The sequence below is a fragment of the Hyperolius riggenbachi genome, chromosome 3, assembly GCF_040937935.1.
Source record: "Hyperolius riggenbachi isolate aHypRig1 chromosome 3, aHypRig1.pri, whole genome shotgun sequence".
Lineage (NCBI taxonomy): Eukaryota > Metazoa > Chordata > Amphibia > Anura > Hyperoliidae > Hyperolius > Hyperolius riggenbachi.
The window spans coordinates 307,153,985-307,166,821 of NC_090648.1; the positions used below are offsets into that span (position 1 = coordinate 307,153,985).

General features: G+C 40.3%; 1 protein-coding gene across 7 annotated transcripts in view; it reads left to right on the forward strand.

The window, feature by feature from the left end:
* CAPS2 (calcyphosine 2) overlaps positions 1–12,837 on the forward strand; it is a 158,932-nt gene that overhangs the window by 84,355 nt on the left and 61,740 nt on the right. For all 7 annotated transcript variants that reach the window (XR_011030429.1, XM_068276655.1, XM_068276660.1 and 4 more), the window contains 2 exons: positions 8,443–8,538; positions 10,278–10,371. Coding sequence is in view for 6 of the 7 variants with exons in the window: in XM_068276655.1 (XP_068132756.1) it covers positions 8,443–8,538; positions 10,278–10,371 (190 nt within the window). In the remaining variant the exon portion in view is untranslated. The remainder of the gene's footprint in view (positions 1–8,442; positions 8,539–10,277; positions 10,372–12,837) is intronic.

Sequence of the window (12,837 nt, forward strand, 5' to 3'; positions counted from 1 at the left end):
TCTGCTGTTGTGTTAAGAATCAGGCATTATTTTGTGTCTAAAGATAATTATTTTGTTTATGCAGCTGTAATTCAGATAATCTCTTGTTATCCCCGGACCCAATCAGGCACAGGAGCTGGCCACCTGACTTTATAGAGAGTTTGGCAGCTGATAACTTGTGAAGTATAAAACAATTATAAAACGCATACACCTCAACTGTTATTCTTATTTAGCTTCCAATTCCATTAAACTTAATAGAGTTCTCCTTTAAAGACTGCATGCTGAACACATGGAATTTAAGCGGAATTTAAAAAAAGGAAATCTTTGCAGATAACTACATAGCGGCCCATATGCAATTAAAGGGGCACTATGGCGAAAAATTGTAAAATTTAAAAGATGTGCAAACAGACAAATAAGAAGTACATTTTTTCCAGAGTGAAATGAGCCATAAATTACTTTTCTCCTATGTTGCTGTCACTTACAGTAGGCAGTAGAAATCTGACATAATTGACAGGTTTTGGGCTTGTCCATCTCTTCATAGGGGATTCTCAGCATGGCCTTTATTCTTTATAAAGATATTCCCTAAAAAGGATTTAAACAATGATGCTGGCCATCTTCCCTGCTCGGTACACAGTTTTTTGGCAGTTGGACAGAGCAACTGCCATTCACTAAGTGCTTTTGAAAATAAATAAATCCCTAAGAATCCCCTATAAGAGATTGACTAATCCAAAATCTGTCTCTTCTGTCAGATTTCTACAACCTACTGTAAGTGACAGCAACATAGGAGAAAAGTAATTTATGGCTCATTTTACTCTGGAAAAAATGTACTTCTTATTTTTATATGTTTGCACGTATTTTAAATTTTACAGTTTTTCGCTGTAGTACCCCTTTAACTTTTTCTCTTGAGTTTTCTCCTAGGTGATATTTTTAAACTTTTCAATAAATGCCTTTTAAAGAGAACCAGAGATGAACGATTCACACAAAATAAACATATCAGTTGATAGCTTGTAAAGAATAAATGCTGTACCTGATAATTTCTCCACTCTGGTGTGCCTTTTTGAGTGTTTTTTATCCATTATTGCTCCAGGAAATATCCAATATGGCCGCCGGCTCATATCCCTTCTGCTTCCAGGTTATAAGCTGTTCTGGATGTGCTGTCTAGCCTCTATGAGACTATAGACAAGCAGGGCTGCTGCAGCCTTTCATCTGTCTGCTTTCAACTTTATTATTCTGGTATGCTGTGTGGCTGCCTGTAGGAAGTGTCTCTCATAGAAATGAAACTGCATAAAGTAGATAATGACTGGCTGCACACTGCACACAGATACACTTGTCTGTTTCAGAGCTTCTTTCTCGGCAGCAGCAGCCCCTCCCGTGTCAACAGCTCTGAGTAGGAAATCTTAGCCAGGAGGGGGCAGGCTTGGGCTTGAAAATACTCCACAGAAGAGTGACTCAGCTATAATGATTCCAGGTCAAACCTCGACTGAATCAGTCGGTGGATTCTTATCACAGTTGATAACAGATAGATTAGACTGAGAAGAATAAAACTAAAAGCATGATAGGTGTTTACTGTCATGTTCCCACTGATAAATGTAATAAAATACATGAGGGTGCTTTGTCTCTGGTTCTCTTTAAATCACCAGCAAGCAAGAAAATACCTAAAATTGTTTTGATAGTACTTTTTCACCTACTCTGGTACTTTTTCAATTGAAAAGTCCTGAGAAGTTATTCTAAATAGAAAATAAAAATGTATTTCCTAGGTTAAAACTCAGGAGAAAATATTAATTGCATATGGGCCAGCATGTTTGAAAGGAGCAGAGTGAAATCTCACCGCTTTACTGCTATTCTTATTTACATAGTATATCAACCCTGAGCATAGAGTATAGGAGAACAGCTTGCATTCATCAGGATGGAAGTTGCACATGGGATGCACTTGGATCCTTCAGCAACACAATGATCCAGAGTGCAAGGCCAAGCCAACCTTTCAGTGACCACAGCAGAGAAAAGTGAAAGTGCTGAAGGGATCATCACAGTCCCCTGACTTCATTATCAGTGCAGTTAATACAAGACAACCCAAAAATTTATGGAACTTCAGGATTTTTCTCCAAGAAGAATGGGCAGCTCAAACACCTGAGAATATCATAGGCCCCATCACACAACTACTATATCACAAAAGCCTGCTTGCCTTCATTAATACTAAAGGAGGCAATATGCTGCATTTAAAGGAATACTGTAGGGGGTCGGGGGAAAATAAGTTTAACTTACCCGGGGCTTCTAATGGTCCCACGCAGACATCCTGTTACGCTTGGTGGTATATTCTCCACAGTCAGCACGTGGTGTATATCCTGACGTGAAGGAGGTACACACGCTAGCACAAGGAACCAGGATATCCCCAGTTTAGTGAAGGAGAGGACTAACTTCAACAGGAGATGTGGCGCACAGAGCAGGCGTAGATCCGAACAGCCACAAACAAACCTTTCACTATAGTGGCTCAGCGCAAGATAGCGCTGAGCGCATAAACCAGAACTCAGAAGATCAGGACAGGTAACAGAATGAACGCTTGCTTAACTAGTCACTGCTTAAGTGACAGCAAGCGTCCATAACAAGACAGACTGGAATGAGGCAGCCAATGCGATTGCAGGGGTGGCGTGCCTCACAAGGACAGGACAGAATAGTCGGGAAATAGAGTCAAAGAAGGCAGACGTAATACACACAAATATACAACAGGTATGATTTCCTAGCGTATTACGATTACAGCTATCAATGAAACTACAAACGACTGCCTGACATATGTATATATCGGCGATAAACCGATATATGACATAAGCAAGGAACACTAACTAAGAACTGGAGCAGGACTAGGAAGGATTCGCTACTTATATGCAGAAGTGAGCGCAATCCACGCAAGATAACAGGAACAGGACTGAACTAGCTAAGCACGGGTGATCACGATACGCGCAACCTACCAAAACGTGCTGGAAACTGACTGACTGAACACAGGATATAGACAGTTCGAGTACGTATATATCAGCGACACTGATGTATCAACGTAGCACGAATACAAGGAAAATAACAAACACGCTATTATGCGTATATATTGGCGATGAACCAATATATGATGCAAGACTAGCAAAGTAACAATTACTGATAAACAGAACAGAACTAGGACTCACTGACTCCTACGCAGGAGATCAGTGCAGTCCACATGAATTAACATTAGAACTATGAACACAGTCTGGGGCCTGAGCAGCAGCAGCAGCAAGACAGGCTTATGCTGAAGCTATGATAGCCCGAGGAGCCCTGCAGGAAGCAGATCTTTATACTGAGGTCATCCAATGGGAGCAGACATGCAGATTCCCACACAGGTGAATAGTAATTATTCAATCCTGAGCTGGCCAACACTGCAGAGCCACTGCAGATGGAATCAGCAACTAGTTTGAGTGCAAACCAAACTATGCAAGCAAATGCATGTAATGACATCAAAAACTGCTTGTCTTCAGTAAAACCGCAGCCAGCAGTACATGCTGCAGACGTGATCAAAACACATCCTGTGCCCGTGCAGCCACTCGCCGATGCTCCGGCCCCCCTCCAGTTCTCTTCTGGAATTTCAGACTTTAAAGTCTGAAAACCACTGCGCCTGCATTGCAGTGTCCTCGCTGATGCTACTAGGAGCGTACTGCGAAGGTACAGACCATACTGGGCCTGCGCTTGTACGCTCCTGGTGACATCAGCAGGAGCGAGGACATGGCAACGCAGGCGCAGTGGTTTTCAGACTTTAAAGTCTGAAATTCCAGAAGTGAACTGGAGGCGGGGCTGGAGCATCAGTGAGTGGCTGCACGGGCACATGATGTCTGTGGGGGACCATTAAAAGCTCCGGGTAAGTTCAACTCATTTTCCCCCGACCCCCCCTACAGTATTCCTTTAAGAACTAAGGGTATGCAAAGGTTTGAACAGGGATCATCACATTTTTTCTGTGTTTGGTTTAATGGTTGTGCTATTCTACGATGCTATGTAGTTTAATTTGTATTTCATTAAGACCGGTTTTACGCCTATTGTATGTGATGCAGTGTGAACACTGCAACGCACCACAGATGTGAGCCTTCAGGTGACCCTGTGCCACTGTGTGACAACAGAGTCATATGCATAGCGCCGCCTCCGGCTAGTGACGTACTCCTTGCTTGACAGGAAGTACATCACTAGGATTCCCATTGGTCCACACATGCACGCCGCTTATAAAGCAGCTGTAATAGTCACTCACCCCCTCTGCCACGCTACGCTGTATAAGGCTGAAGCTCTGCTCTCTTTGAGGAATAATTCCAGGGTGTTTTTTTCTGGAGGCTGGATTACCTCTTCCACAGACCAGCCTCCTGCTCTGTAGCCCACCCCCGGCAATGTGGCCTGGGTGTAATTGCAAGATTGCTCTTTGAGGACAAAGGAAGTCTTGCCCAATTACGCTACGGCCACTGTGTTGGGGGCAGGTCACAGATATGGAGGGCACAAGGGGGCGGCGCATTCACTTTATGTGGCATATCCGTGGCAGAAGGGATGAGTGACTACAATTTCTGCTTTTATAATGTATTATAACCCATAGAGTTAGTGTCCCTGACACTAACAACCGGTGGAGGTCCGATTTAAGGACCCATCGGGACTTTTTACCAGTTGCATTCTGGAAAAACATTGGGCTAGAAAAATGTAAAATATGTTATCCACAAATATAAGATCTTATATATGGAGTTCTTTTTCTGACATTACTGCTTGCTGTTGATCTTTGCCACAACAGTCATTTTAGCTCATTCTTATCTTATTCATTGGTGAAGGGAACCTGCCCTTCAGTCTCACAAAAGGAGAGCTGTGGCAATGTTCAGAGAGGCATCATTGCAACAGACAAATAGGCCTTTTTTTAGTTGGTTATGGTTGAAGGCAAAGTTTAAAGTGGACCTGGCAGGTGAAAAAGATTGAGAAAACAGCAGCGATACATTAGCTGAAACCTTACTTACCTTTGCGTGGTGCCTTCTTACTGAAATAATAACCCAATGAGCACTGGCAGGAAACCCAGTGAAGGCAGGGAGCTTTGAATGATTTGTACTCTGCCCCCTCTCTGCATTGCTACGTTGGAAGGGTGAGTGCACATAGGGCCTGCCAGAGTTTAGAATCGGAGTAGTTAGTGAATCAGTCACCTAAGAGAGGTAAGTTTGGTTTCATGTACTGCTGCCTGTATTGTTGCTTTGTTTTCACATTTTTTCACAGCCCCAAAAATGATGTGCAGTCATTGCCTGTCATTATTTTAACATGTTTGTTTGAAATCTTCAGCTATTTAATAGGAGAATGAAATTAAAGCTCAGCTATCAAGCCACTTGCCTTGCTAGCCATGGCTGGAAATGTACAAATAATTGAATTACTAATATAACAAGTGAGAAGGAAATCTCATAATCCATTTTGCGGTATCCTTCCTTCAGTGTAATTTCCTTTAAAAGTCTATTATATTGCTTCCTGTATAAATCTCTGGGCTGTTGGTGGCTCTGTCGAACTAAATGCGTCAAGCATGAGTTTGTAGCTTCGAGGCATTTGATGATGTTATTTCTATATAATGAAAATAAAAGACTGCCACGGATCACATTAGTCACTGAAAGCATGCCTCACTGGGCCAGGATACAAGAGCGTTGCACTAGGGCAATGTTGACTTTCACTAACTGGCCATTACTATTTTTATTAAATGCCTCTCATCAATGGAAACAGCTGTTGCAGACTTGTTCTGGTTATACGGTATGTTGAATCGAAACTGTGTAGAAAAAAGCAGAGAAATGTTACTTTTATCTTTTTATCAAACCTGATGTTAGCTTTGAGAGTTTCTACATTAATATCTGTTTTTTCCCTGGTCTATGTGTAAACTAGATTTTTGTCCAAGTAAAAACCTCATCCATACACACCACTTCTCTTAAGCCCACCATGCACTAGCAGTTCCCCAGCCCTGTCCTCAAGGCCCACCATCAGTACATATTTTGCAGAAAACCACAAACATGCACAGGTGAGGTAATCCGTGTCTCAGCAGAGCTGATTAACTACCTTTGTGGATTTCCACAAAACATGCACTGTTGTTGGTTAGAGAACAATGCACTAGCTGATGGGCTTTTTAATATTTGACTGATATTGCTTATTTAATCTTCCCACTCGACAATCCATTAGGTAACCATATGATGCTATGTTGATTTGACTGCTAGGTTTGTACTGCGCAATGCAGAATAAAGCTACGGGAAACTTAAGCTGTCTACTTCCACCTCGCCGTGCACCAGTCTACCGCCTAGATCTGAAAATGAATGAATATTCCTAACTGTTGTGCAATATTACAATTGTGATATTGATTGGATGTGCCCTAGTTTCATTAGATACTTGTTAAGGGGCCCATACACTGGTCGATTTCAGCCATCCATCGATTGATCAATTCTATAGAATCGATCGATCAGAAATTCGATTCTATCAAATTCCCCTACAAATTGTTCGATTTGTGGCTGATTTCAATCGATTTCGATCAATTTGATCTATCTGACAGGATGGAAAATCTAGGTCGATCTGCTGCTGGCAGCAGATCGATGGCCCATAGAGTTGCATTAGATCTAATGGTCCAATAATGCATTTAGATGGATTTTCAATAGATTTGATTCTGAAATCTATTGGAAATCTGTTCCTAGTGTGTGGCACACATCAGACAGATTCCTGTCAGATTCGACTTGACAGGCATCTGCCAAAAATCTGTCTGATGGTCGAAATCTGCTGCAAATCTATAAGTGTATGGCCACCTTAGGATTCAATGCTTTACCAAATGTGACTTCAATCTATTAAAATCATCTAAACACTTTATATAAAGTAAATCCTTTTAGTTCAGATCTATGTATTTCCTGGGATTTTTTCAGAAACTATTTTAAATGTGTTACCTATGTCACATCTGCAGAGGCACATGCATAGTTTCCTGAAAGCAAACAGAGAGGATTCACTTTTCAGAGTTGCAATGCAGTCTACTGTGCTCACACATGCAGAAAGATGTTCCTTGGGCATTACGAGGCAGGGCGTACTTTACACAAACCAACTAGAAAGTACATATTTGGTGTTGATAAATATTGCTATTAGAGTGGCTTTGCATTTTAAGACAGGCACAGCAAACTGAAATGTAATGTTTTTATTTATTAATCTTAAATTACAAAGTGGCTAGTGTATTACTGGCATCCTGTCAAGAATCTCTAGTGATGAACAATGTCCTGTAATGAAAGCTGTAGTACAGTTATCATATTTTTTAAAAAGAGATTCATCTGGGATTGGATTAAGGTTTCTGACATAAGGTGATGAAAGCAAGGGGTTAATGGCATTTTTAGATCTTTTTTGGCAAAAGAACCTTCTTCTGGGGAATTTCATACATCATGGTATAGTCTAACAGAAAGTCCTGAGTCAAAAGCAAGGAAAAGGAACTGGACATTTCCAATTGCAAAGCCTCATTTCAATGAGCTGCTAAAGGCAATGAGTTCACCGCCTGTCACTTGAAGGCATTGAATTCACCACCTGTCACCTGCATCCTGTTACAAGCACTTGTTATCATTCAGCACAGGCGGTGGACAGGCACCCCCCTGATATACTTGCATCTGAGCACGGTGGAAACCATGCATTTTTAACTCAGAATTGTGAATAAAGGGAACTATGCTTAGTTTGCTGGCAATTTTCATCTCAAAGTTTTAAGTCATTCTAAATAAATATGGACTTACATGGTGGGATGAGAAATGAAACATAGTGGGAGCATTGTTCTTACTTTTTAAAGCTGATTTAGTACCTTTTCAAGTTTAAGGACAAGAGTGGTTTTTTATGTTTTCACTCTGATCACTATTATTGGCCCAGTGCATGGAACTAAGCTGCCACTAGACAGCTGACTTTAGCACTAGTTATGCAAGTGATCTCTGATATAGGAGACCAGAGTTTAAATATTGGCTCTTCCTATTCAGTGAGCCAGTACCTAGTCAGTAAGGAGTCCTTGGGCAAGACTCCATAATATTGCAGGGTGGCCTATTGAGTGAGCCCTAGGGCCTGCAGCTCTCAAGCACTTTGAGACTGACAGTAGAAACGAGCTATCCAAATGTTGGAATTATTATTATTTTATTATTAAATCTGTACTGTGTCACATTTACATAACCACAAACATGTAGATTTAACTGCACATGATCCACAAGGGGTTAAGTTGTATAAAAATATAAAAATGTAATTTTATAATAGTAGAACAAGTATGGAGGATCATCTTGGCTGGCCCTATATCAGCCCATGTACCTTGGGTCTTGCAGATGCCTGACTTATTAATGTTTACATATGAGTCCCTTATGAAGCACGGCCTGTCATGGTACATATTACATTACAAGGAAAACAACAAATATAACAGGTAAAAAGTAAAGTATTACCAATTAAACTAATACCTGTCCTTCAATTCTCTCTTAGGAATGGCCGTGATGCTTGTCGGGAACTTATTGGCTTCTTCTTTGCTCATGACAAGTCCATTACAATTTATGAATATCACCAGTTTGGAAAAAACAGGTAAAATCAATGTTTCCATTTTGAGGAAAGAGTAATTAATAACATTGTTAATTAAGGCTTACAAAACGTCTGAGCCTTAATTATGCAAAAGACATAATTTTTTTGTAGCTGTAACTGGGTCCTATCTTCTTGCTTTGAAGAATAAAGAACTGCCAAATTAAAAAGAATAAAAGTCTAAACTGCAGATCTGCAGAAACACTGTCACAAATACATGAAAATCAAAGCGTGTATCTCTGCAATAAAACTGCAGAGCTCTAAGAATATGCAGTAAATATAACAGATAAAGATAAAACCTGTCTCCTGCCTGTCTCTCTTCAAAATGTGTTTCCTGCCTCCTGCTTTATGTTAAACAGTGTTCTGTAGTACCAAAAGAAGCCCTTGAAATAAAAACAAAAAACAAAACCTGTAGACTCTTCTGAAATGATTGCATGGCTGGATTTCAGGCAAGGCCATGGCGTAGGATACCAGGAAAGCAAGGGGCGGCTGTGGGCATCAGGTTGGCAGCAGCAGTTAACCTGCTGAACATTCGCAGTAGTTGGGTGAGGGGCCAAACAAGCTATTCCTGATGCTGGCTGTGCTGCACTCTGTATACAGCAGCCAGTGCGTGGTGGTCCTGCTTAGGGTGGGTGGCTACCAACCACCAGATCTGGCACTCGGGGGATGAAGGGGTCGCAAACAGGTACTTACAATAATCTCTGAGCTGCCTGTCACTCACCGAATGCTACGCTCACCCAGGGAGCTTATAATCTAGTCCCTGCCATTATGTCACTTACTGTCCTCAGAGGAGCTTATAATGTAATCCCTGCCATCACATCACTAACTGTCCTCAGAGAAGCTTACAATCTAATCCCTGCCGCGTTGGGGGGAAGTTTAGGATGCTGTCAGTTTGGGGGCAGTTGCTCATAGTGGGCCTTGCGTGGTAAAAATTACAAATCTGGCCCTGAATGATTGGCATCATCACAGCAGTCCTGTCTCCTGTCATACCTTCTGGGAGCTTAGCATTGTGCATGCATCACTTACACACTGACATCAATCATGGAGTTGAGGACCCTCATAGGTGAGTATGGGGATGGGGGAGCGTTCAGTGCTTTTTTCTGTTAGGAAGGGAATGAATAACATAAGGAATATGTGGAGACTGGCTTGAAAGCAGATGATAGTCATTGGCCATTTTATTATAGGGTAAGTCATGAAAAATAATACATTTATCCTACACTGAGTCATTTTAAAGAGGAACTCCAGTGAAAATAATGTAATAAAAAAAAGTGCTTCATTTTTACAATAATTATGTATAAATGATTTAGTCAGTGTTTGCCCATTGTAAAATATTTTAAATCCCTGATTTATATTCTGACATTTATCACATGGTGACATTTTTACTGCTGGCAAGTGATGTAGCTGCTGCTTGCTGTTTTGGCAGTTGGAAACAGCTGTAAACAGCTATTTCCCACAATGCAACAGGGTTCACAGACAGGAAACTGTCAAGAGTACGTACTCAGAATTTCTTTGTGGGAGGGGTTTTACCACAATATCAGCCATACAGCGCCCCCTGATGGTCTGTTTGTGAAAAGGAATAGATTTCTCATGTAAAAGGGGGTATCAGCTACTGAATGGGATAAAGTTCAATTCTTGGTCGGAGTTTCTCTTTAAGTGTCTTTTTAGTTTACACTGGCATACTGTTAGGCAAGATACAGCACGTACTTGTGCAATATTGCTCTAAACTTGCTCATTTTTTCTTTCAGGACAAATGCTTTACCGTTCATCCAGAAAGGAATTTATCACCATAACTGTGGACGGAGAAAAGGGAAACCCTATGAGCTTGTGGATTTTTATCCTGTAAGTATGCATTTGTGCAAGTGATTTCTTTTCTGTTTATAGGATAATTTCTTTGCAAATAACCTAATGTCTTCATTTACTAAAATGTACAGTGAGCCGGATCTAGCCAGGCAGCTTTTACAGTATAAGATTTGTGTTCTTGGAACATGCAGAGGAAACAAAGCCATTTCATTGATCTGGACACCTCAGATTATGGGATGCTTTATGAGGACAATAATTGCACTAATTTATCTTGAAACTATGCTTTCTCTTTCACTGTCATTTATTTTTGCCCTCTGTTCATAACATGAAACATAAATAACTGTATATGTCAGTGAGAACACAAATTCATTATGGGTCAGGATGTCTTCACAGAGCATGAATGGGTTAGATAAATCTTCATGTTATTTTAGCTACTGAATAACATAGACATTTTGTATAGGCATATTGATAAAAGTGTTAAAGAAATTATATTTTTTTGCTCAAGTCATAATGTTGACAGAACAATGCCTTTAATACTAAAGTGACAATACTTCCCTACTAAGGCAGTTTTCCCCTTCTGTACCAGGGCAATTTTCACCTTTCAGCTCTCCTTTTATTCATTCGCATACAACTTTATTACTACTTATCACAATAAAATGATCTATATCTTGTTTTTTCGCCACCAATTAGTCTTTCGTTGGGTGGTTTCATTCTAAATGCATTTTTTTCCTTAATAAGCACATCATTTAATTAGGTAACTATGGGAAAGGGTGGGAAGTAAGGGATTAATTTGAAATGTAATGGTGGGTTTTATATAAAAAAAAATGAATGTAGGTGTAATTTTACTACTTGGCCAAAAGATGTACTCGTACGCTACACAGGAAGTAATGTGTAGATGTGTTAGGGCCTGTACACACTGCTGTGCTTTTAAAATCGATTTTTAAAATCGCAAGCCTTCAGGAGAATTGGAAAAGCGCATCGCAGCAGTGTGTACAGGTCTCCGCAATTTTCATTATTTTTCAAAAGACCTTGCGATTAAAAAGCGCATGCGATTTAAAAAGCGCAGCGCAAGCGCAGCAGTGTGTACAGGCCCTTACTCTGGAAGATGCAACGATGCAGGCATCTCATTGATGCTGGCGATCATTGACACGGGGACTTAGATTAATGGATGGGAACTGCATTCCCATTTATTTATCTCCCCACTAACGGGCGGCGGCGAGTACCCATGTGGGAGCGCACACGGGAGCGAGTGGCTGCCATCCACAGCCATTGACGAATATCTACATCCCTGGACAGGAACTAAACTCCTGCGGGACATACAATAGATATACCGCTGCAAACCACATAAATGGTTAAAGGACAACTATCGTAAAAAAAAAAAAATATTTAAAATACATACATATAAATGCACATTTCTCCCAGAGCAAAATGCACTATAAATTACTTTTCCCTATATTGCTGTCACGTACACTAGACAGTTTAAATCTGACAGATCTGGCAGGATTTTCAATAGTCCATCTCCTCATAGTGAATTCTAAGTTATTTCTTTAATTACAAATCTCTTACTGAACTGCAGTTCTTCAGTCCAACTGCCAAAATAGTGTGCAAACAAGTAGGAAAGCTGGCCGGCATCTTAAAAGATCTGAAATCTGTCAGATTTTTTGGCTTTTTGGCTTACCTACTGTAAGTGACAGCAACATAGGAAAAAAGTAATTTATAGTGCATTTTACTCTGGGAGAAATGCACATTTTATATGCATGTATATTAAATATTACAGTTTTTCGTGATAGTGGTCCCTTAATAGATAAAAAAGGGCAAAACAGTATCTTCAAAATGCCGTAGTATCTCAGAGAACAACCTCCCGTCTACACTAAACGATTCCCCACCTTCTTGATACCCCTATACTCACTTTGGCGGTCACCTTCTGAGTCACATCACTGGGATTGTTCTGTCAGTACGATGCACAAGATTCATGAAATAGGTAGTTATGGTCAGCGACATCTCAATCATTCCAATTTAACAAGTCAGTTTTTGAACCAGTTACATTTTAGCAAGTAATGCTTAAAGTGGACCCAAATTTAAAAAATACAATATTTCAGAAATAAAATCTATTTTCTAAATTATAATAATAAATAGTAGCCTTTTTTCAGCTGCATGATGACAAATATACAATATTTTACATTTATTGGACGAACCCCTCCCTTCCTTTCGTATTGCCAGGACAGAATCCAGCAAAATGCTGGAGTAGGTGGTGTCCGGCAAAGGAGGAATTGCTAATGGCTGCCCCCAGTGTAACTCTAGTTATGAAAAGAGAAGGGTGAAAAGCATGCACTGAAATGCTCATAGGCTTGAAGGAGTGTTTATTTATCTTTGTATCAGAGTATGTGTCAGAGTGGTGCAACTAAATATTTTGAATTAAAAAAATGTTTGGTTTGGGTCCGCTTTAAGAGATGGGGAGTTGTGAGATACTGAAAATTGTCATTTCTGGGCATTTTTTACCAAAGT